This window comes from Schistocerca americana, chromosome X (genome assembly GCF_021461395.2).
Source record: "Schistocerca americana isolate TAMUIC-IGC-003095 chromosome X, iqSchAmer2.1, whole genome shotgun sequence".
In the NCBI taxonomy this organism is placed as follows: domain Eukaryota; kingdom Metazoa; phylum Arthropoda; class Insecta; order Orthoptera; family Acrididae; genus Schistocerca; species Schistocerca americana.
This window is the reverse complement of record NC_060130.1, coordinates 968,137,396-968,161,472: the sequence shown is the minus strand read 5'-3', so window position 1 is coordinate 968,161,472 and position 24,077 is coordinate 968,137,396. Positions and strand designations below refer to the sequence as shown.

Below are 24,077 nucleotides of genomic sequence, written 5' to 3'. Positions count from 1 at the left end.
GTGACAAGTTTTTAACATTAATATTCATTCTCAGGCCATTGCCTACAGAAGTTACAGAATTATTAAAGACAAAGAATGCAAAATACTGCAACAATTATCAGTATACAATATGCACAGCTCACAGTACTTCAAATATTGAATAAGACATACCTGCATTTCAAGGGTTTATTAGAGAGTAATTTCACTGATAAACATACAAGACATCATCATAAAACAGATCTGCATGATAAATGCACTTCTGTAGGCAACACTTTGAGAATGAACATTGATGTTCAAAACTAGTCACCACTAAGAAGTAGCACACAACTGTGATGTAAACATGAATAAATAAGAATAAATATTTGTTGTCAAAGTCTGTGATAAATGGTGGATAATAATGGATGTAACAAGAATGATATTTTGTTGATGCAGTAGTGGATAAAGTGTGTTGGAAATTGGTACTGAGTGAGGAGGACTCTGAAAGTCACCAGGAATAAAAATAGATATTGAAAATGCAAATTCTGCCCTGTGTTTGCATCTCACTCACTTTGGTTACCTGCATTCTTATGCTCTTTACCTACAGAGCCTTCAGTTGAAATAAATCTCCCTTCTTGGATATTAACAGTTATTATACCCTCTCTCCCCTCCAATATCACCCATATCTCTTTTGTGATAATTTCCCCTCCCCAAATGCTAGTAATGCAACCTCAGAGGTACTAAAGTTGTTACAATCATTGATGTTGTTTCTAATTGTAGTTGTTAACATCTCTGTTGCTGTTACTGTTGTTATTTGTATAATTGTAACTATTTCGAAATAGTTACTTTAATGATTACAATCATGTAATTGAATTCTAAGTATGTTCACAGTTTGAAAAAGACATTGTTCCATCAGGCTGTATTTTGAAATACTAGTTTATTAAGCATTGCTCATTCTCAAGTACATCTACAAACAGAACAACACACCATAAAACATAAAAGTCTGTACAACTGCTGTGCATGTACAGTTTTCTCAACCAGTGATTACATACAACATACTTGTCAAAAAGAAATCACATGTCATGCCTAGCTGTGGATAGCACAATCATCAGTGTGCACAGTCTAAAATATAAAATGCGTGGAGTGATGGGTGCAAGAACTCTAGCAGTAACACGTAATTAAAAGCCACATATAACTGATAATAGGGGGAAGACAAACCTACAGTCAAAGAAACCCAAGGCACTATCAATATAGAATTTCAAAGTACAACTTTTTTTTTTGTATACCAATAGTTATCTGAAAGATGGGAGAGTGAATCACATTAATATTTAAAGAGAAATGTTACACTTAAGTATGAACTGAAGAAATTAGTGATAAATGTGAAATATATGTAAAGTGTGCCCCAAAATGTGAATTTACCTATTAGACGCTATTTTGTAGCAAATTGTACCCAGAGGTACTATTTTATCAGAGGTAGTTTGAAATAAGATTATTTTCAGCGTATTGATATGAAAATGTAACAAATTTTCAGTTAGTGGTATTTTACGTCATCTGACAAAGCCCAATTTTGAAAGATAATGTTCGTCAGAACCTGTTTTCAAATTAAAAACTGCATGAATACAACAGTGTATCAATGCACTCAATGCCCTGTAGGCTGCTACCATGTGAGAGGGAAGCAGGGCTTGTATCCGTGCACTGCTCTTCTCCCATTGGGCTCTCAAAATTCTAGTTTGCTTGCGGCCAGCAGCCACTAGACATTGTCTGCATGGTGTGCTGTAGCAACTGGTTACTGGAAAACAATATATGTCATATTTTTCTTCCTCTAACATTTGAATAGAGTTGCTTTCGGTTCTACTTCTACACTAAGTGCCTTGTCAGTTTCATGTGTAGCATTGTTAAGCTTGGGTCACATGACTATGAATGTCCATGAAAGGTAGAAATTAATGTTATTAAGGTTGAATTGGCTGGAAAAAGACAAAGAATGTCGAGAAACATCTTAAATCAGAAATGCATCCAGTTCACTGGCGAGAAAATGCTGCTGCTTTTCAACAGAACAATCATTTTTGGAAGCTTAAATACAGCCTTATGAAAAAAGAAAGGCCATTTCGGGCAGAGGGAGGCAGTTGAAGTTTCGAAAGCAAATATTACAGTTAAAAAGCTCCCAATCAGCACTTTTTTTTAACAGTCGATTTGGGGATACTAAGGGTTTGTTTTGCGTTATTCATGTAGCAAGACAACCTTTTAAATTTGTGTGCGTAATCATTTACAAACAAAAAATAGATGCAAATTTTGACAAAAATAGATGTGAATTTTACCAAAATGGATGCTACATTTTCTGGTCACTATTCGTAAGCATCAGTACAGTACAATTTTTAACAAAGGTAAAGACATAACATGAAAATTTCTGAAGTATACATTCATTGCAGTTGCAATGATAGTGATGAACATAGTGCTACCACCTTGAAGTAGTAACTTAGTAAATAATATTGAAGTTTAAATGACCTTAAATATATGTTGAATTGAATTTTATTTGATCCTGTAGGATTACATTTTGTACAGTAAATGTATGTGTAATATAGGACACTTAAAAAGCAGAAAACATTCACCATTACTTATTTCTTGAGGAGTGACCATTTTGATTACACTTCCCAAACTGACTGATTATAAAGGCCAGCATATACAGGGTGTTTCAAAAATGACCGGTATATTTGAAACGCCAATAAAACTAAACGAGCAGCGATAGAAATACACCGTTTGTTGCAATATGCTTGGGACAACAGTACATTTTCAGGCAGACAAACTTTCGAAATTACAGTAGTTACAATTTTCAACAACAGATGGCGCTGCAAGTGATGTGAAAGATATAGAAGACAACGCAGTCTGTGGGTGCGCCATTCTGTACGTCGTCTTTCTGCTGTAAGCGTGTGCTGTTCACAACGTGCAAGTCTGCTGTGAACAACATGGTTTATTCCTTAGAACAGAGGATTTTTTCTGGTGTTGGAATTCCACCGCCTAGAACACAGTGTTGTTGCAACAAGACGAAGTTTTCAACGAAGGTTTAATGTAACCAAAGGATCGAAAAGCGATACAATAAAGGATCTGTTTGAAAAATTTCAACGGACTGGGAACGTGACAGATGAACGTGCTGGAAAGGTAGGGCGACCGTGTACGGCAACCACAGAGGGCAACGCGCAGCTAGTGCAGCAGGTGATCCAACAGCGGCCTCGGGTTTCCGTTCGCCGTGTTGCAGCTGCGGTCCAAATGACGCCAACGTCCACGTATCGTCTCATGCGCCAGAGTTTACACCTCTATCCATACAAAATTCAAACGCGGCAACCCCTCAGCGCCGCTACCATTGCTGCACGAGAGACATTCGCTAACGATATAGTGCACAGGATTGATGACGGCGATATGCATGTGGGCAGCATTTGGTTTACTGACGAAGCTTATTTTTACCTGGACGGCTTCGTCAATAAACAGAACTGGCGCATATGGGGAACCGAAAAGCCCCATGTTGCAGTCCCATCGTCCCTGCATCCTCAAAAAGTACTGGTCTGGGCCGCCATTTCGTCCCTGCATCCTCAAAAAGTACTGGTCTGGGCCGCCATTTCTTCCAAAGGAATCATTGTCCCATTTTTCAGATCCGAAACGATTACTGCATCACGCTATCTGGACATTCTTCGTGAATTTGTGGCGGTACAAACTGCCTTAGACGACACTGCGAACACCTCGTGGTTTATGCAAGATGGTGCCCGGCCACATCGCACGGCCGACGTCTTTAATTTCCTGAATGAATATTTCGATGATCGTGTGATTGCTTTGGGCTATCCGAAACATACAGGAGGCGGCGTGGGTTGGCCTCCCTATTCGCCAGACATGAACCCCTGTGACTTCTTTCTGTGGGGACACTTGAAAGACCAGGTGTACCGCCAGAATCCAGAAACAATTGAACAGCTGAAGCAGTACATCTCATCTGCATGTGAAGCCATTCCGCCAGACACGTTGTCAAAGGTTTCGGGTAATTTCATTCAGAGACTACGCCATATTATTGCTACGCATGGTGGATATGTGGAAAATATCGTACTATAGAGTTTCCCAGACCGCAGCGCCATCTGTTGTTGACAGTTGTAACTTCTGTAATTTCGAAAGTTTGTCTGCCTGAAAATGTACAGTTGTCCCAAGCATATTGCAACAAACGGTGTATTTTTATCGCTGCTCGTTTAGTTTTTATTACCGTTTCAAATATACCGGTCATTTTTGAAACACCCTGTATAAATGTAGTATAGTAGATACACTTTAATATTTTCCACCAGATAATCTTTGAACTTCTTTGGGAAACTAGCGGCCTGTATACTATCATTCAGATTTTTAGGCAGACTTATTAGCAACTTGATACCCAAATGCAGAGGTCCTTTTTTAAGCCTTGTCGGTCAGGGGAGGTAGTCTTTGCATTTGTATATTGTTCTTTCTTCATGTGTTGTGGGTGAGTACGCTTACATTTGTAATCTACTCTGAACCATATTTTGTGATAATATTATTGTTTTCATGTATCTACAAAGATGTAAAAGTTAATATTTGTAGAGTTTTGAAGAAATTTTGCATGTTTCAGAAGCGTTTCTTAAAATGAACCTGCTTGCTTCTTTTTTGTGTAATGTGAACCCTCATTTTGTTTCTTGAATAGTTGTTTGCCAACACTGTCATTCTATACTACAGGTAAGGTTCAGAGAGTCTGTGCTGTCTGCATGTTGCAATAGCTGCTTCATTATGAATATAATAGAGCTGAGTTTCTAACAGACAGAATTAATTGCTATTACCATTTCAGTTCATTATCCACAGTCAAACCTAATAGTGTAGTGCCTTCCACTTCTTCCAGCTTTGTGTTATCCCACATCTAAATCGATATGCACAGATCCTATTTGTTTCTGAACATTGAAAACGTGGTTTTTCTCAGGTCTATAATCAGTTCATTTTTGTGAGCCATTGAGCTGTGACGTTTGCAGAAATACACGCTCATCTCTCAAGCTGTTCGATATTTTGGTCACTGCTCAGTATTATTGTGTCATCTGGATACAATATTGTCTTCTCTTTGTCTCCAAAACCAGTATCATTTATAGAGTAAACAGCAATATCCCATTACTGACCTGTGGAGCACTTCATATTTGAAGGCTTTTTTTTTGGACGAGTGTGAGTTCCTTATTAATAATACTGTTTCCTGTAGATATATATAATTGTATCCACTCTACTACTTGGCCCCAAATGTCATAGTTTTCCAATTTTTGTATGAATATTTCATGGGGAGTAGTGTTTGAAGGCTTTGGTGAGATCCAGAAACATTGCAGGTAAAACTTAATTTTCATGTAAGGCCTGTATAATTTGTTGCGTCAGACTTGCAATTGTTGATTCTGTAGATTTGCCCTATGTGAAACTGCACTGTGAAAGTACAAGGATGATAAGTTTGTCCAGATAAACAACTAATCTATTATATATAAGCATTTACAGGATTTTTGAGAAACCTGATAGCAGTGAAACTAGTTTGTGGTTGGCATCATCCTTAACTCCTCCTTTCTTGTATTTTTGCACAACCCTTCTTGTCTTAATTGTCCTGAAAAATTCCACCTCTGACAGAAACAATGGAAAATCCAAGATCGAATAGTGGCAATATTATGAAAAGGATAAATAGTCACTCACTACATGCTGAGTCGCAGACAGGCACAACAAAAAGACTGCTAAACAAGAAGCCTTCGGCCAAAAGTCCTTCTCATGCATTAGCCAACATACACACTCACACATTCACGCAAATGCAACTCACACTCGCATGACTGCTGTGTCTGGCAGTTAGGCAATAGAAATAAGATAACAGCAGCTTAATGAAGGTAAAATGGATGACACTAAGAAGCTTATTATGTAAGGAGTGCTGTAAATAATACTTGTCATTACATGGCACAGATATATACTTATGTGTATACAGGTGTTATTGCACGTGGCAGTTAATAATAAAGCAAAAAGTAACTTTATGCTTTGGTTTTAGGATCCACTTGCCCTCCGAGGAGGAGTAGGAGAGAAATCTGTCAGGCAGGTTCTGGAACATGCCAACAGGGTAGCTGATCGTGCCTTGCCTGGTGATTCTGAGGCCCTTCACCGGTTGTGTGGTGAAGTGACAACAATGACAGATGCTCTTTGTGAACTGCGCCAAGATGGAAAGGGAGCCACTCCACAGGCAGAATGCTTGGCACGTGGTATTCAGGTATTGCACAATGCTGACAGCATATTTGTATGCTATTATTTTGTCTTTTATTATATTGTTTATATGTAAATTTTGTTATAGTTGGAGTAGGTTAGACCTGTTCTGCGCATCTACATCAGGCATTCTCTGACAACAAGTCAGGGTTCAGTAGTGTTCTCAGTGCTCTACTGTGAATTCCGTAGTCATGCGAACATTAAACATGATCATAGCGAATTATTCAGTTAATTTTTATTCCATTAGTTATGAGTTGTCACAACTGATGGTGGTCGTAAGCAACAGTTTTTGCACAAGCAAACGAGGGACATAATTTTTAGTACACATACTTTTTTCAAGTGCAGAGAACATGTATGCATTTACTGCAATTGCTGCTTGGAACTAGCAACAATGGAATCCCCGTCCATGTCTCGAGCTGTGCAGACTGCCATTGTTCATGGATAGGACTATAGTTTGTCTTAGTTTTACTACTTCTGTGTCACAGTTGTGAGGAATATAGCAATTGTCATGACGCTCACATTTACATGCCTTTATTACCACTCAAGATGATGATCAGCTGATAAGTTCTCGCGTGTTTCACTTAACAGAACAACAAACTTGTATACAAGTGGCAGTAATCAATAATTACGTAATACAAGGTCATTTGAAAATATGCTGATTGGCACAGAACTATACATACTTAATGCTGGGTGCTGACTGACTAAAAACACAAACTAACTAGTAACATAATAATTGAGTTCTTTGACATAGTATGTATATGCTTTGAAGTTTCACCTCCAACTACGGCTTTGTGTTGAACACACATTTAAAGGTGCACATAGAACAGATATTATGCAATGTTAAAATTTAAAACTATTACATTTTAGGTACAAACGTAAAAGATAGGAAAAGTCTATACTGCATACACACGTTAGTGAGAGAGAAGTTATTTTGATTAAAATTAGCTCAATGTCCTTAAATGTGTACAAATGTAGGTTATAGGGCAGAAGTTTAGGTGTTTACTTTAGTCTAAAAAAATAATTTACTGGAAACTTTTGTCTACTAACACGTAATCTACAAAAATCATACATTATTGGAAACAGAAGAATTTGAACTGTGAGACAATAACACTAAAATTGTGAAAGGATCACATATTAAGGTTCAGACACTCTGGAAATCGACAGTTTTGAGTAAAGATAACTTTTGAAGTACACAGTTTTCAGGAAGATAAGATGTTCTTTAGAAAGACAGGGCTGTGGGCCTTCAAATAACATACATCAATCCTAAAACAAACCATTGTTTGTGGCTCAAATGGCAGTGCACATGGTTTTCACAAATTGTAAATTTTAAGTACTTTTCTAACTACAGTGCTTCTACAGGAACTGTCTGCAAGAGGTGTCTCCATATTACTTGACCATGAGGGCCTCATATCAAGCTTCGAACCTCAGTGGGGGCCAGATAACACATTTTAGGTTGACCAAAAACTGGGATTCGACCTGTCTGCTTTGACCTGTGAAATTCTACCATACTTACTTCTACATACTTACTTCTACAAAACTTACTGCAATGTGGTATGAGAGATCACTTGACAATGATTCTACCTCTTCTAGGAAAGACTTTTTGAATTGACAGTGTTTGAGCCCATGACTTCGAATGAAACTGACAAAAGAAATTACAACGTCCATCACACAGGACATATGGGCTAACTTTGCACTAAGTTCTCCCACATGAAGAACACAGTGTGTTGCAGAAGTTTTCGTAATTCCTCCGGCTTCTCATTCTGAATTTAGTCTTCCAACGAATCCTGCATATTTGCCAAACATGTTTCTCCACCCATCTGTTGTAGCACATTTCAGCTGAGAAAGAGTAAGGTTGTTCTTTTCAGCTGAAGTTAACTGTACCCCTTGAAAGATATACTCACCTCTTGTTGTACCATGCAGGAAATCAGATAAGCTAGTTCTTCTTTAACTTTGAAGTTTGTGTTAACACCCCTAAAAAACAACAGGACTCGAGTAATATCAAGAGATGTCAGTAGATTTGTCCAGGGCTGTTGAGTACCAAGCAACCTTAGATGCCTTTTCTTGTAACTGATTTGATAAATCACAAGTAATATCTGCAACACAATGGACATCTGTATCTGCTAAAAGAGTACCTGCTTTACAGTGTTTGTTGTGTCAGGAAACAGTTCTTCAGTAGTAATTGAAATGCATCTCTTTAAATAATAACCATCAGTGAATAGCTTCCCGTGTTTCGTAATTTCATGGGCAGCTCGTAAACTTACTTTTGCAATGGCTTCATGTTCCTGAATATGTTTCCTAAAAAGTATTGTTAAAAATGAAGTCCACATTTCAGTGTTTGAATTTATGTTAACTTACCTTGTCCTTGAATTTCTCAAACGGTGCACCATAGTGGCAATGAATATTGTATTCTTTAAGAACAGCAATAACTTCATTACAGACACCTGGGTATGTTGCCTTTCTCAGTAATGAAATTTTCATGGTCTACATTTTATTGAAGGTACAACACTCACTACATATTGCACACATATTACAAACAAAGAAAACTTGAAATAATAGCACACTAACACTGCAAACGCAGCCAGTAAGTCACAGTCACCTGCAGCCAAAGTGCTCCAGTGGGATTTCCCTGACAGTATTGTGCGGACATCTCTGCAGTTATGAACAAGTGAAGGTGATGTTGATGTACTTTGAGTGTACAGTGTTCATAGCAGCACCTCTTAGAATTACATGAGCAGAAAGAATCGTGCACTACTCCTGTTCAAGCATGGGCCAGGTTAAATCCCTTTGTAGCCCATATTTAGGACATCCCTGATCTGCACATTTTTTGTCTGCAGACTGCAAATTATATAAGAATAATCAAGTTTTAAAAAATACAGCTTGAATAAGAAATTGAATATTTCACATATTCACGATACATATGTTATGTATGAAATAGAGGGCAGAAAAGAAGGAAAAAATTAAGGAGTGGGGTTATAGTTAGTGGAGCTGTTTCACCTTGCTACATTTCAAACAGAACACAAATGCTCTCATTGTGAACACATCCATGCTTTTTGTAATTCTTAAGTCACTCTCACAATCAGTTTTATATTTCAGATATTTTTAATCTTATATTTGCAATTTAGTAATTACACAAAAAAATGGTTCAAATGGCTCTGAGCACTATGGGACTTAACATCTATGGTCATCAGTCCCCTAGAACTTAGAACTACTTAAACCTAACTAACCTAAGGACAGCACACAACACCCAGCCATCACGAGGCAGAGAAAATCCCTGACCCCGCCGGGAATCGAACCCGGGAACCCGGGCGTGGGAAGCGAGAACGCTACCGCACGACCACGAGATGCGGGCAGTAATTACACACTTCATACAGTTACACAGGTAGTCTTCATCCCAACAACCAGAGCACAGATATTTGTATGTTATGAATGGCCCTCCTGACCTGCTAATTTTACTTTTTCTAGTCAGTGTGTAACATATTCAAGTTTGTATAGTTCTTTATAGAAGTTACATTCAGTAATTTAGTTTCCTAGTATTTGCCATTTCCTTTTTCTTTCTTTTTACTTGGCTCATTTTATGATCACTTACTATGAAGTTTAAACTCGCTATGATACATTGGCAGAAAAATATAATAAAATAATTTTGTTACTAGATTATCACTGTGCTGTCCTTGGCCGGTATGCTCAGACTGTGTATGATGTAAATTAACAGTAACAGTAGAGATGTTTTTGTGAAGTCACGCGTCCTGTGCAGTGACTGGCTGGTATAAAAAAACCGAGCAGACACCATGTTGATTTACTTGTTTTCCAAGCTAAAGTGCCATATTTGGTTGTTTTAGTATATATGCTTACATAGTAGGAAAACATGCAGGTTAATTAATTGATGTACCACATTAAAGAATCCTCCAAAACACTTTTAATGAGCACTCTTTGTTGTGAAAAATTATGGGAAATATGACAACAAAAGATGCAAGCAGGGTATTTTCACCTGACATTACATATAGGGCTTCAGTTTTTTGTGTAGGAAGTGAATATCATTTTTAAGGTTATATGCAATCCTCATTATTAAAGGAGAAAGCTGGGCTCCAATTTCTGCATTAAATAACACTCAGCAACTAAAAGCAGCTGTCAGATTTATGACTTTTTATGTGGGAGCAGGTAAGATGCATAATTTGGTAAAATATTGTAAAAACTGGTGATTTCATCTTCCATTGCTAAAACTCCCGTTTTTTTTTTTTTTTACGGTTATTTGGGGAAACATCTGTGGAAAATTTTTTGAGTATTGGAGATGATGAGGCAGGGTCTACTGACAGTAGAATGATTTTATTTTGTCATGTTTCAGCAAAAAATGTTGTCACAATGTTTTTGGGAAGATACAACTAAGAAAGTGAGTTTTTAGTACTTTGCCAGCTACTAACCTAAAACCAAAGGCGCTAGGAGGTAAAAAAGCCTTAGATACAGTGACTGTGTGTAGTAATATGTTAAACACATGCTGCAGAGCTTAAAAAAAAAGTATAAGAGTATACTTTATAATCTTACTTTTAATTACCATGAAAGTTTTCCTGTTGAGTTCTGAATCTGTTTCACAAGAGATGTATGAAATTCACAACATACATGTAAAATAATAGTAAGAAGCTTATCAGGGAAACTGCTTGCACTGTGGTTTCTGTTAACTCATTATTGGATTTTGAAGTAGCACACATTTTATATGACATATATGTTTTCTAGGAAAAACTGTCAGCATTGCAGTCACTTGTTGGGCGAGCTGTCCAATCTGTGGAGAGATCTGGTGTCCAACAACCTGCTCACACTGTTACTGGGAGATTGGAGCAAGCAAGGCGATGGCTGGCAAATCCTGAACGAGATGACCGTGGTTTGGGTCAGCGTGCAATAGCACTCATAGTTGATGAGGGCAAAAAGGTAATTTATTTATAAAAAAGGTAGGGTAAATGTAAATTTAGAATTTTAAACATAGATGTTAATATTACTCCATTTGTTTTACTCTGATTAGGGTTGCCTTTTCTAAAGTTGTGTAATAAATTCTCAGATGTGCTTTGAGGTTCAGTACATGTTTCATACCCCCACAAAAACACAAGGTGGTACTTGCCTGGGTGTTTTTTTAATCTATGATTTAGGAGAGGTAATACAGTTTTGGTATTTCCACATTTTTAAATGAAACTTTTTTGTGGTTTCTTACATTCATTTGAACACACCAAAATATTACTGACTCTTTCAACAGTGTTGACATCGTATTGAAGGAAACAGAGGTACTGGGATTTATTCCCAATCAGCATGCAGAAGGCTTCGGATAATATTAAAGAAACATGGAATAATGAGGTCCTTCAACACTAACAACAGCATACCAAATGTATGCAGCATGTATTTATATTCAACCTGCAAATGTTTTGACTAGCCTCTTATTCCCAGTGAATCTGTCAAGTGGCCTTCCTTACTAATTCACTGTCTTTGCCTCTTAGTTTCCCTCTACAAATTTTATCCCACATTTCCCTCCAGTACTAAATTGATGATTCCTTGATGTATTACAGTGTTTCCTATCAGCCAGTCCACTCTTTTAGTCAAGTTATGCCACAAATTTATTTTCTCCTTGATTTATTTCAGTACTTCCACATTAGGTACACGATCTATCCATGTAATCTTCAGCATTCTTCGGTAGCACCACATTTCAAAACCTTTTATTCCCTTCTTGTCTGAAATGCATATCATCCACATTTCAGTTCCATGTAAGGTTACACTCCAGACAAATACCTTCAGAAAAGACTTCCTAACATTTAAATTTATTTTCAGTTTCAACAAATTTCTCTTCTTCAGAAACATATTCCTTGGCATTGCCAATCTACATTTTATATTCTCTGTACTTCTGCCATAATCAGTTATTTTACTGCCCAAACAGGAGCACTCATCTATTATTTTTAAGATCTCATTTCCAAATCCAATTCTCCCAGCATCACCTGATGTAATTCGACTACATTCCATTATCCTTGTTTTGCTTTTGTTGATGTTCATCTTATATTCTCATTTCGAGACACTGTCCATTCCCTTTAACTGCTCTTCCAAGTCATTTGTCGACTCTGACAGAACTACAGTGTCATCGGAAAATCTTCAAGCTTTTTTTCTTCTCCTGGACATTTATTCCATTTCCAACTTTTTCTTTCAAACTCTGAAGGTGGCAGGGGTAAAATACTGGGAGTGAAAGGCTATTTACAATTTGTACAGGAACCAGATGGAAATTATAAGAGTCGAGGGACATGAAAGGGAAGCAGTGGTTGGGAAGGGAGTGAGACAGGGTTGTAGCCTATCCCCAATGTTATTCAATCTGTATATTGAGCAAGCAGTAAAGGAAACAAAAGAAAAATTCAGAGTAGGAATTAAAATCCATGGAGAAGAAATAAAATCTTTGAGGTTCATCTATGACATTGTAATTCTGTCAGACACAGAAAAGGACCTGGAAGAGCAGATGAATGGAATGGACAGTGTCTTGAAAGGCGGATATAAGGTGAACATCAACAAAAGCAAAATGAGAATAATGGAATTTAGTCGAATTAAATCGGGTGATGCCGCGGGAATTAGATTAGGAAATGAGACACTTAAAGTAGTAAATGAGTTTTGCTATTTGGGAAGCAAAATAACTGATGATGGTTGAAGTAGAGAGGATATAAAATGTAGACTGACAATGGCAAGGAAAGCGTTTCTGAAGAAGAGAAATTTGTTAACATCAAGTATAGATTTAAGTGTCAGGAAATCGTTTCTGAAAGTATTTGTATGGAGTGTAGTCATGTATGGAAATGAAATGTGGATGATAAATAGTTTAGACAAGAAGAGAATAGAAGATTTTGAAATGTGGTGCTATAGAAGAATGCTGAGATTAGATGGGTAGATCACATAACTAATGAGGAGGTACTGAATAGAACTGGAGAGAAGAGAAACTTGACTAGATGAACGGATCGGTTGGTAGGGCATATTCTGAGGCATCAACGGATTGCCAATTTAGTATTCCAGGGCAGTGTGGAGGGTAAAAATTGTAGAGAGAGACCAAGAGATGAATACACTAAACAGATTCAGAAGGATGTAGGTTACCATAGGTACTGGGAGATGAAGAAGCTTCCACAGGATAGAGTAGCATGGAGAGCTGCATCAAACCAGTCTCTGGACTGAAGACCACAACAACAACAACAGTTCAGTAATATTCACACCTGTCAGCATCTGCTTTTTTTGGAATTGGAATTATTATGTTCTTCATGAAGTCTGGAGGTATTCCCCTGTCTCTCACATCTTGCACGTCAGGGGGAATAGTTCAGTCATGGCTCTCTCTCCCAAGGATATGAGCAGTTCTGCGGGAATGTCATCTACTCTAGGGACATTGTTTGAACTTAGGTCTTTCAGTGCTCTGTCAGATTCTTCTCGCAGTATTGTATCTTCCATCTCATCTTCATCTATTCTTTTCCCTTCCTGTAATATTGACTTAAAGTTCATTTCCATTGTATAGCCCCTGTACGTATTCACTTAACCTTTCAGCTTTCCCTTCTTTGCTTAGTACTTTTCTCCATTTGAACCCTTGATATTCATAGAGCTGTTTGTCTTTTCTCAAAAGGCCCCCTATGCATTTTTACATTTTATCCTTTCACCAATTAAATTCAGCATCTCCTCTGATATCCAAGGATTTATAGTAGCCTTTGTCATTTTATTAATTTGACGCTCTACTACCTTCACTATTTCATCTCACAAAGTTACCCATTCATCTTCTATCCTATTCCTTTCCTCTGTCAGAAGCAGATACACAGTGCTGAAGCCTCTGTGACTTTCAAGATTGTGGTAAACTGAATGATAAATTGATATGCAGTTTCACTTAAACCTTCAAAAGAGAGTTTTTTTGGTTTGTCTTCTTCAGCGTCTTGATCTGAAGAGCACTGATAACAATTTGTAATGAGTTTTATCATTTGTAGACCTGATCCACTTTAAATCTAAAGCAGGTTATGAGCTACATTTAGTTTTAATTTGGGTGTGTTAAAAATCCAAATCAATTCTTTTAGCTGTACAGTTTAAATTATCAATGAAAAAGCTGGGAAGAAAATTGAAAACTGGGCAGCTTATGGATGACAGAAGCAATAACTTGGAAACAAAAATACTCACTCCAATAAATCGTCAAGCTAAAACATCTACACCTAGTACTAGACTACCCATAACATGGAGTGTTTACTGCGGCAGGGGAGGGGAGGAGAGGGGGGGGTGGGGGTGGACACATTGGAATAAGTTACAATGGTTGGAAAATCACCTAGAGACAGCTTGATGTACTGATTGTTTTGGACAAGTATCTGAAAGACCTTTAGCACTAGGTTTCTGTATGGCTTATAATTTCTCAGCACGTGATTGGCAGAATCTTTGAAATACAATTTTTGTAACCAGCATCACAAGTGTCTATCCTACAGTAAAGGTTTTAGTTCATTCCTGCCCATCCTAAATCTATTTATGAATGTTTTAAGGAGTAAGATAACAGTTCACTGATAACAGCTCAGTGATTAGTTTAGGGGCTGAGTTGCTGATAGACACAACAACAAGACTGGGAACTTGGTTAGCTTTTGGATGACAATTCTAGCTGTACAGGCGTGTGTGTGTGTGTGTGTGTGTGTGTGTGTGTGTGTGTGTGTGTGTGTGTGTGCAGGGGGAGGGGAGGATTCTTCTGAAAACTAAAAGAGGATCTCAGTCTTGTGTTAGTAAGCTTGTTATAAATTTTGCTTCTCTTGGTCACAATATAACGTAATAACACACATTATATTCTAATCAAGACCATTAAACATTTTTATAAATAATACATGTTGCTGTGTCTCCTCACCTAACAATGTAAAGTTTTACAAATTTTGTGAGTTGTTACCTTTACTCCTTAAATTATTAATATTCCATCGGTGACTTTCCATTGCCATATATAAACCTGTCTTTGTTAAGTTACTAAATGGTAGGAAAGTTCATGATAATTTGGGGAAAATCGTAAACATGTAAGCAAACATGATTCACTGGTGTGTGGCACATGTCTCATAGGTAGCTTGGTAGCTAGTGCTTTGCTTCAACATCTATTCACTATATTGATTCGCATCTTGCCTTCAGACTGAGACTTCTATCATATTTGCGATCCATGCCATTAAGCTAAGATTGCCATGCACTTAATTGCATTAGGCCCACTGTTGACATGTAGTTTATGGAACACATTGTGGCATGGCAAGCTGCCTCCACCCCCAGCCTCTTTTTTTAAATAGTTTGAGGTCCTTTTCCAGTCATCCTGACATACTCTTTCTGAATATGATTTAATTACTCCAATTGAATTTATAATGTGTCAAAGCTATGCTTATCTTAAGGCATCATAGTTGTATTAAAGAATTTTAAGTGCAAAAAACGTAAGTTACTGGTGTAATTGTGTGTAAGTTTTTAGGGTTCCATAAGATGCAGTACCAGAGCCACAGGAATAAAAATGAACCTATTTTTAAAAATTTGAAAACTCCCTTAATGCTCACAGTAATCCTCTCAGTGTGTCTACTCACCATGCTTACCTCTTCCCCTTCCATGGGAGCCATGTACAGGGCTGAAAATGAGATAACAGCTACAATTGATAGCAAGAATTTGGGGCTTCCATGAATATGTTTGCCGACATTTGGTGGGGCCTTATTCCGTTGGGAGCTTTTTAAATTGGAAAAGAAAATCTTTTAAAGTGACCAAGGAGGAGCAGTGGTTACACTTTCAGAAATTTCTAGACAAAAAGCAATAATCAGTTCTTGTATGATAACTCAGATTGGTTACATGAGAATTTAAAAAAGAAAAGGTCCTTAATCATAATCTAGGAGGCAAGGGTCATGCATGGAAGGTACCATATTCCAGTGTGTTTCAGCCATGATATTCGCCTGATGGTTGCTGCTCGGGTATTGCTTGTGATTGTGATTTACAACATCTGCAAAAGCTCTGGGCATGTAGAACCCAAATAACAAAACTGATACTGATCGGACTTAGAGGAACAGATGTAGCACTATGAATAATCACTTGATGTAGGTATTCCTTAGTGTTCCGTTCGACAGTATGTGCAGTTGCATGATCAAGAATAATCTGTCCTTGTTCCCGAGCTAACAAAACATTGATAGTCTTTAGGAGATGAACCTTGGTTATTTGGTAACACAAGCAGGATGTCAGGGGGAGGCAACACCAAGGGGGCTCCAGGCAGGTAGAGTAGAAAGGGTTTAATACTAGCATTGTGTGTGTGTGTGTGTGTGTGTGTGTGTGTGTGTGTTTGTGTTTTATATGGGCAGCCAGTTCAACAGTGGGTGTGACTGTATCACAGGAGGAACTGTTAAACAGAACTCCACTGTCAACCAAGGTGACCCGATAGGTCTGAGATATAAACACATGAGTACAGCAAGGTATAATCACTATAATGGGTTGTGGTACAAAGTATAACACTGAATCAAGGTCCTTATATCACGACAACAGTGCAATGGCAAGGAGGTGTTTTAGTTTCCTCTAGGAGTAGTGCATTATCAGTTGCTTACCTCAGTGCCAAATTGTAAGGTAGGACACAGGTAGCAATTAGTGTAGGAATGAAGATGGTAGCATTTTGAATTCACAATTGGCATGAGTTACAGGTATGTTCAGCATGGATGGGGATTGTGACAGTTGTTTACTGACAGTTGTGTAGTAATATGGCAGAGTTGTTGAATTCCATACGGGCTAAATCATCTGCATTGGTGTCGATAAATGGAAATAAATATTTTTTAGCATCTGCAGGAAAGTTTCAGCACTGAATGGTAGTATGCGTGTTGACATGTACCTGAGTTGCATGCATATTGTATAACAGGATTTGCAACACCATGGTTACTTCGAAGGAAGCAGTTAGGTTTGACAGTTCACTGCACACAGTGACTATCTCACGTTGGGTCAATTGTTAACGTCGTGGGTACTAGACCATTTCAGGACCATCCCTTGCCCTCCGGTATAAGGTTTGAATGGTTAGACAATTTGCTGTACATCCCTCAATGGTCATAATAGTGGCCTACTAAAAGAAGTAGTACCATTGCAAAAGGTTGACAATCGCTTGATAGCATGTGGACCTCTATTGGGGAGATCAGCTCAAAGCATAATGCTTCATACACTGTTATGTGGCTAGCAGTAGTGGCAGTGTTCACAGGTGGCAATGTAGTACATGAAGGACTCAATTAGTGACTGAATCTTCACAAGATGAAGTACATTCATAGCATGGTGGTGGTGAACTAGGTCAGTACGCGAAGATGGATTGAAGTCACAATAGTTAGCACTCACAAGGAGGCAGATGTAACAGTATATTGTCAGAGGCTAGGAATCCCAAACTTTGCTCAAGTTTACAAATTTGTTGCTCAATTATGAAATAGGTAGAATAGATTTGTAATGAATGACTAAGCAATGAGGATCTCGTTTATACGTATTACCAATAAATTCAGACTTAAATGTAGAGGAAAATGTAAGAAAGATTTGAGTTGAGCTAAGAAGGCAATTGTGATCAGCTCATAGCAGTTCTGGTAATCCAGTATGTTGCACATCTACACCGGGTGGCCTTCTACATGAAGAACCAGAAACCAGTGTTCACAGTAGGAGAATAAGGTGTATGTGATTATGGCGATTGCTCAGTTTTTTGAAAGGGAATCTAATCTTAGATCTCAGAACTACTCAGGAGCCTACTTTTTTTTTTTTACTCAATTTCCATTAGTACTGATCAAATCAGCAGTGGAACACAGTGACATTACTCTGAAAAGGCAGTAATCATAGGAATATGAAAAATGACCCTGAACACTAATGACAAACTTGAGTGATGATAGAATGTCAGAATGTCTTCTGTCAAGAATATGCAGTGAAATGGAGTGCCTGACAAAAAATTCAGTGGTGTTATGCACAAGAGATCCATTATGTTGTAAATCAGAGTGAGGGTGCAGTTGTTGTCTGCATAAGTATGAGGATGTACTCAGTGATTTGAAGTTATTAAATTTGTCTTGTGAAGCCATAGGTATCTATTTCGTGGCTACAAAGAATTATGTCAAGGATAAAGATGATAAAAAAAAAACATGTAAACATCATGGCCATTAACTCTTAAAAGAAAGAAACACTAGGTAACTACCATCAGATCTCATGGGAACGACCTCTCTCTTTCACACTAATGCACCTGAATGACTGCCATATGATAGGGACTATAGTGCGACGCCATGTATCAGAGTGCACTCGTTTTTCAGTAGCACAATTCAGTAAGGAGAATAATAGATACCGCTATAGTGTGTATAGTATGTGCTTCCTTAATAGGCATAAAATAACAATCACTAAGTATTTCGCAACAGGAGGGGTAAACCTACAACTGGGAGGCCACTTGAAGTACTTACTTCCAATAAACACATAAGGAATTATACATTCCATGTAACCTCAATGGATATACTTTCCCATACATGGCAGTGCCTAACTACAATGAAATATACCACTCTTAGTAATATTCAGTTCATTACATGATGTGTAAAGATATGGATAACTCACACTCATGGCTAAGGTCAGAGGGAAGGAGGAAAGCTCTCACTTTTTCTGGGGCGAAGTGTATAAAACACAGTCCACACAATGCAAAATAGCAATGCAGAACTCAACAACTGTAAGCTAGTACAAGTGACATATATACGAGGTGTGGCTAGGAAAAAACTGGACTGATGCTGGAAAAAACATTTATTTACAATTATTTACAATTTCATGTTATCTCCTTCAATGTACTCTCCTCCTCGGTCTCTACACCGCTCCATACGAATTTTCCACTGTTCATAGCAATGCTGCAGATCATTTTCGGTAAGCCCATACATTACTTCCGTCGCTTTTTCTTTTACTGCTTCAACAGTCTCAAATCTAGTTCCTTTCAAAGCTGACTTGAGTTTAGGGAAAAGAAAAAAGTCACAGGGGGCCAAATCAGGTGAGTAGGATGGATGATCTAAGATGGGAATGTTGTGTTTTGCCAAAAACGTCTTCACTGACAACGCACTGTGAGCTGGGGCATTGTCTTGGTGAAGGATCCATGACTTTTTTCTCCACAAATCGTTCCGTTTTCTCCGTACTCGCTCACGTAGGGTAGCCAGGACGCTAATGTAGTAATGCTGATTCACTGTTTGTCCCTCTGGTACGCAATCAATGTGCACAATCCCTTTGATGTCAAAAAAAAAAAAAATCATCATTGCCTTGAATTTCGATTTTGACATTCGTGCTTTTTTTTGTCGTGGAGAACCAGGAGTTTTCCAATGCATCGATTGGCGTTTAGTTTCGGGATCATAAGTAAAAAAACACGATTCATCGCAAGTAATAACATTTTGTAAGAAGGTGGGATCACTTTCAATGTTTTCCAGGATGTCAGAACAAATCATTCTTCGGCGTTCCTTCTGTTCAATTGTGAGACACTTTGGAACCATTTTTGAACACACTTTGTTCATGTTGAAACTTTCATGAAGAATCTGCCTAACACTTTCCTTGTCAACTCCTGTTAACTCAGACACTGCTCTGATTGTTAAACGGCGATCTTGTCGAACAAGTTTACCGATTTTTTCAATGTTTGCATCAGTTTTTGCTGACAATGGTCTGCCAGTGTGAGTGTCATCACTGGTGTCTTCGCGGCCATCTTTAAATCGTTTAAACCACTCAAACACTTGTGTTCGCGATAAACAATCATCGCCGTACACTTGTTGTAACATTACAAACGTTTCACTTGCAGATTTTCCTAGTTTGAAACAAAATTTGATGTTAACACGCTGTTCTTTCTGTGCACTCAACATTTTCCGACGCACAGGCAAAACGTCAACTACTTAAAACAGACGCCACGCGCAGACTGAGTGCAGGAGGCAGATGAAACTCGAGCAGTAGGCGGAGCGAGAGTCACGTGACAGGCCACGCGACTTTCAGCCTTATTGCATTCGTTTTATTGTTTCACCAGTACTAGTCCATTTTTTTTCTAGCCACACCTCGTATAAATAACATGTATTACCAGTAACCACAGCAGCAGAGGGAGCTGTTAGCTCATCACTATTATTTTCGGAACAATCTTTTACTATTTCCTACTTTTCCTAACAGAGTGAAGGTACCGTGAACATTTGACTCGCATGTGTGAGATGGTTTGTGTATTAATACCATGTAAACCAGTGTGAAACTCAACATTGCTTCTTGTATGTTTGTACTAAGACGCTATCTTTAACTAACTACCTACACCTTTTCAGCGGCTCTCACGTGCTTCTTCTGGCTAGTTGATAACGCCATTGATTCTACCAAATTAGTGTATAGTGCATCTTTTCTACAAGTAGGTTTTGTGCTGTACCTCAGCTCTCACTTGCGTAGCTTTGTAACTGTTGTGCTTATAGTCTGTCAACCTACCTGTCAGGCCCTATTTTCCATTGTACTGGGTCAGTGGTCTTGATGCAGTAGCAACAGCAGTGTCTTCTGCAACAAACTTATCCTTGATGCTCATGGTTTCAGGTGTTGTGCAATAGCTGATGACTATGTAACCATAACTTTTGAAAAGTGTGGCATCTTGCTGAGAAAGATACTTCGCAAAACATGTTGTACTTCATGCTAGTTTCCTATTCTTGATTCAATGATTGAACTGAAATTGTTTTCATAGACTTGCATAGCTGTGCCTAATAAGCAGTGCCCTCAGGCACACGTGACAGAGAACATCTAACGTTATGCTAAGTTAGCTGACTGAAGTCCTCTTTCTGGTGTTGTCACATGCTTGCTTCGTGAAGGTAGTGAGCTCGCTCATGAACTGACCTTCATGTATGTTTCAGCCATGTACATTGTTTGGTGCTATCCTGCACTGTGTAGTAAAGAAAGGATGCATTAATGCGAACATACTGTGTCAACCATATAGTGGAGTGTCATTACACCATAGGTTTGGCTGTTAGTATTTTGTTGTTAGGTACAAAGTGTTTCCTAGTATTGCATAATTTGTCTAGCAATAATATGGGATACAGTGGGTAGCTTCACTATTCTTGCCTGTACTGAAGTTTCTGATAATTGTTTCAGTCTCATTGTTAAGTTCTTCAGACTCCACTTGCATTCAGTAGGTTAATGTGAGGCCTAATGCCTCCTAAGGCTGGCTTCCTTTGACCAGAGAACATGACAGTAGAAAGACGCAGTTGGAGTTCCTTCTACAAAGAGAGGCATCTGGCAAGTTTTATCCCTGCAGTTGCATGGCCTGTAACTGAGTCTGAACAAACAACATATAGTATTCTCTGCAGGGTGGGTCAACCAAGAAAGATGGCAGAGTCACAGCGTGGTCCAAACTAGTTGGTGTACCAATTTTTCCTAACCATTTTCAGTTTGCAAACAAAACTCTTCCCATAAAATGGGAGAGAAATGGTGGATGCTACTTGAGGGTAGGGTCCTTAATAAGAAATACTGCAATGATCTTTAAATGGGTCACGTACACAGATTTTAGCAGACAAAATTCTTAAATCAGTTGCATGGCGCCATTACAGTGGCAGACATTCTGCACCTGTGGCACAGAGTTGCTCCTGATCAAAGCTGTGGTATGTGTGTCTCAGCGGTTCCTTGCAGCGCACCTGCGTGGCTGACCAGTGGCAATATGCCGATCTACCACAAGTGCAGTGGCTGTGGCATCACAGTAGGGCGTACAAAGATTTCTTCTGGTTGTTCAATGCTTACTAAGTTGATATCCAGGTTGGATTGGTTACATTTGTACTGTTCTTCCATCAAAGATATGTCAATTGCATTTTTGGTGGTTTCCACTAAAAATAATGACTAACTGATGCATCTGCCCTTGGCATAGATGAAAGTTACAGAACAGTCTTCAATTATAAGTGTAGTATCAGGGTTAATATAGAATCTAAATTCAGACAGACTTCGGATGCAGCTATAAATTTCATTTATGGAATTTGAATTGCATCGACATAGCTACGCAAGTTCTGGGAATTTGCTCTTCTCCCCACATAACAGGCTAGTTATGGAAACGCATATCTTAGTGGTGCTTTGCTAACAGATGAACCTCCACTAATTACACCTGTTATGGATGATAGATAAGCCCCCCAACCTGCAGGATTGCCAACAGCTTAAGGTCATGACAGGGATGCCAAATTTGTCAGTGTTTCCATGGAAACGTAGGGAGCAATATTCTGCATAGCCAGTGGCGTGGCTGGAATAAAGTCATGTTCCATGAATCAAATGAGGGGATAAATCCACGTTTTGGAAAGATCTTCATTACTCAAGGCATATGTGTGTTTATATGAGCTCCTCATAACAGTTTGTAGCCAGATTGAAACTGTTGGAATCAAGGGAATGAATAAAATTCAGTCATATCATTATGCAGATGTACTCTGAAGAATCAATAAATTCACTCCATCGGAAAGTAAATAGTGATGATTGCCATTACATAGATTTCCGAAACAGTATAGAGCTATGGCCACAGTCAACACTGAATAACTTAGGGATGACCGTTTAAAGGGGCTATTTAACTGGCAGGGTAGCACTGAATATTACATCAACATTAGTCAGTAACCAGAAAGACGCCAGTGTTACTTAATTGAAAACAGTCCTTTCCCAGTTAGGTCAGTTCTAGAAAGATTAAACATCAATTGAACTAGTAGGCCATACAATGGCATGCACAATCTTGTTTGCCCTGATTGGCTGAGCTCCAGCTGCCAGGCATGCCTTAGACCAATGGCAGGAGTCTGCTGAGCAGGACCTGCGTGGTAGGAACTGTCATTCTGTTTGATGTAACAATGCAGTATCACTTCTCTCACATATTAGACTTGTCAGTTCATAATTCTGCTCTCTGTCCACAATAGGTGGCATCAAAAGGTTTTACAGGATGTATCACAAGTGTGTCTATTGAGTATTACCAACCCTATCTTCATAAATACTGTACTTCTCACCCTTAGTGAAGTATTCCTGATAGTATAATTTCATGTTTTTGACAACCAAGCACCATTTAGTAGTTTTTCTTTAACCGCATAATGCAGCTTCTGAGAGAGAGCAAGCAGTAAGCTGTGTTGTAAGATGACTTCACATACACCACACAGATGAGTGAAAGGCATGAAAATCTAATGTTCTATTTCTCTAACGCAATTTGTATTCACCAGGTACTTCCATAGCTTATCAAATAAATTAAAAACAGTAGGTTCCCTGCTTGTTCCTAAATGTTGCAAGAGAAGAAATAACTTCGTTAAAGCCTTTGATAATGGTCATCACAGTTTTTGTGTATAAGTGAGTGCTTAAATGAAATTTTAACAACATATGTGTATCCTTATGTAAAGGGTTGCACGTGAGAGGCACTTTATTTCATGCTCAAATGACTATGTTTCCTTAAAATTGTGCCCTAAGTTGATATAGCAAAGTATTTGTCTGTTTCAGAGTTACTCTTTGTATCTCACAATAATAGGTCAGTTAGTTAAACTCGATTTGTAGCAATGCAAGTGAATCTGGAAAACTTCTCTTTCATGGTAAACAAGACTTTACTGATCAAAACTTAAATTTTCCAGTATCTAGTGTCGTTCATTAGTGTGCACCTCCACTCCAGTGTGTTTCTACTGGTTTACTCCAACTACTGTTAGTGTAAACCTGGTAGTACCTTCACTTCTTTTCCTCAGCTGAATGATATTAGTATAATACAACTGTGATAACTCTTACTGCTCAACTGTTCATTGCGTAAACAGTAATCTGTACTACACATTTCGAACAGCTACATTACTCATCACCATTGGTTTGATTACTAACACTTATCACTACAACTTATGATGTGGCACTGCGCACATGTATACTATATGGCAGCGCAATCATCTTGCTAATAAGCACAACCGCAAAATGAAACAGCAATTACCTTCAACTGAAAATCACTCTTA

The 24,077-nt window shown here is 38.3% G+C and overlaps 1 protein-coding gene across 2 annotated transcripts in view; it reads left to right on the top strand.

Moving 5' to 3' along the window:
• LOC124555714 (vinculin) overlaps positions 1-24,077 on the top strand; it is a 298,529-nt gene that overhangs the window by 81,438 nt on the left and 193,014 nt on the right. For both annotated transcript variants that reach the window (XM_047129722.1, XM_047129721.1), the window contains exons 7-8: positions 5,984-6,199; positions 10,918-11,109. In XM_047129722.1, coding sequence (XP_046985678.1) covers positions 5,984-6,199; positions 10,918-11,109 — 408 coding nt within the window. The remainder of the gene's footprint in view (positions 1-5,983; positions 6,200-10,917; positions 11,110-24,077) is intronic.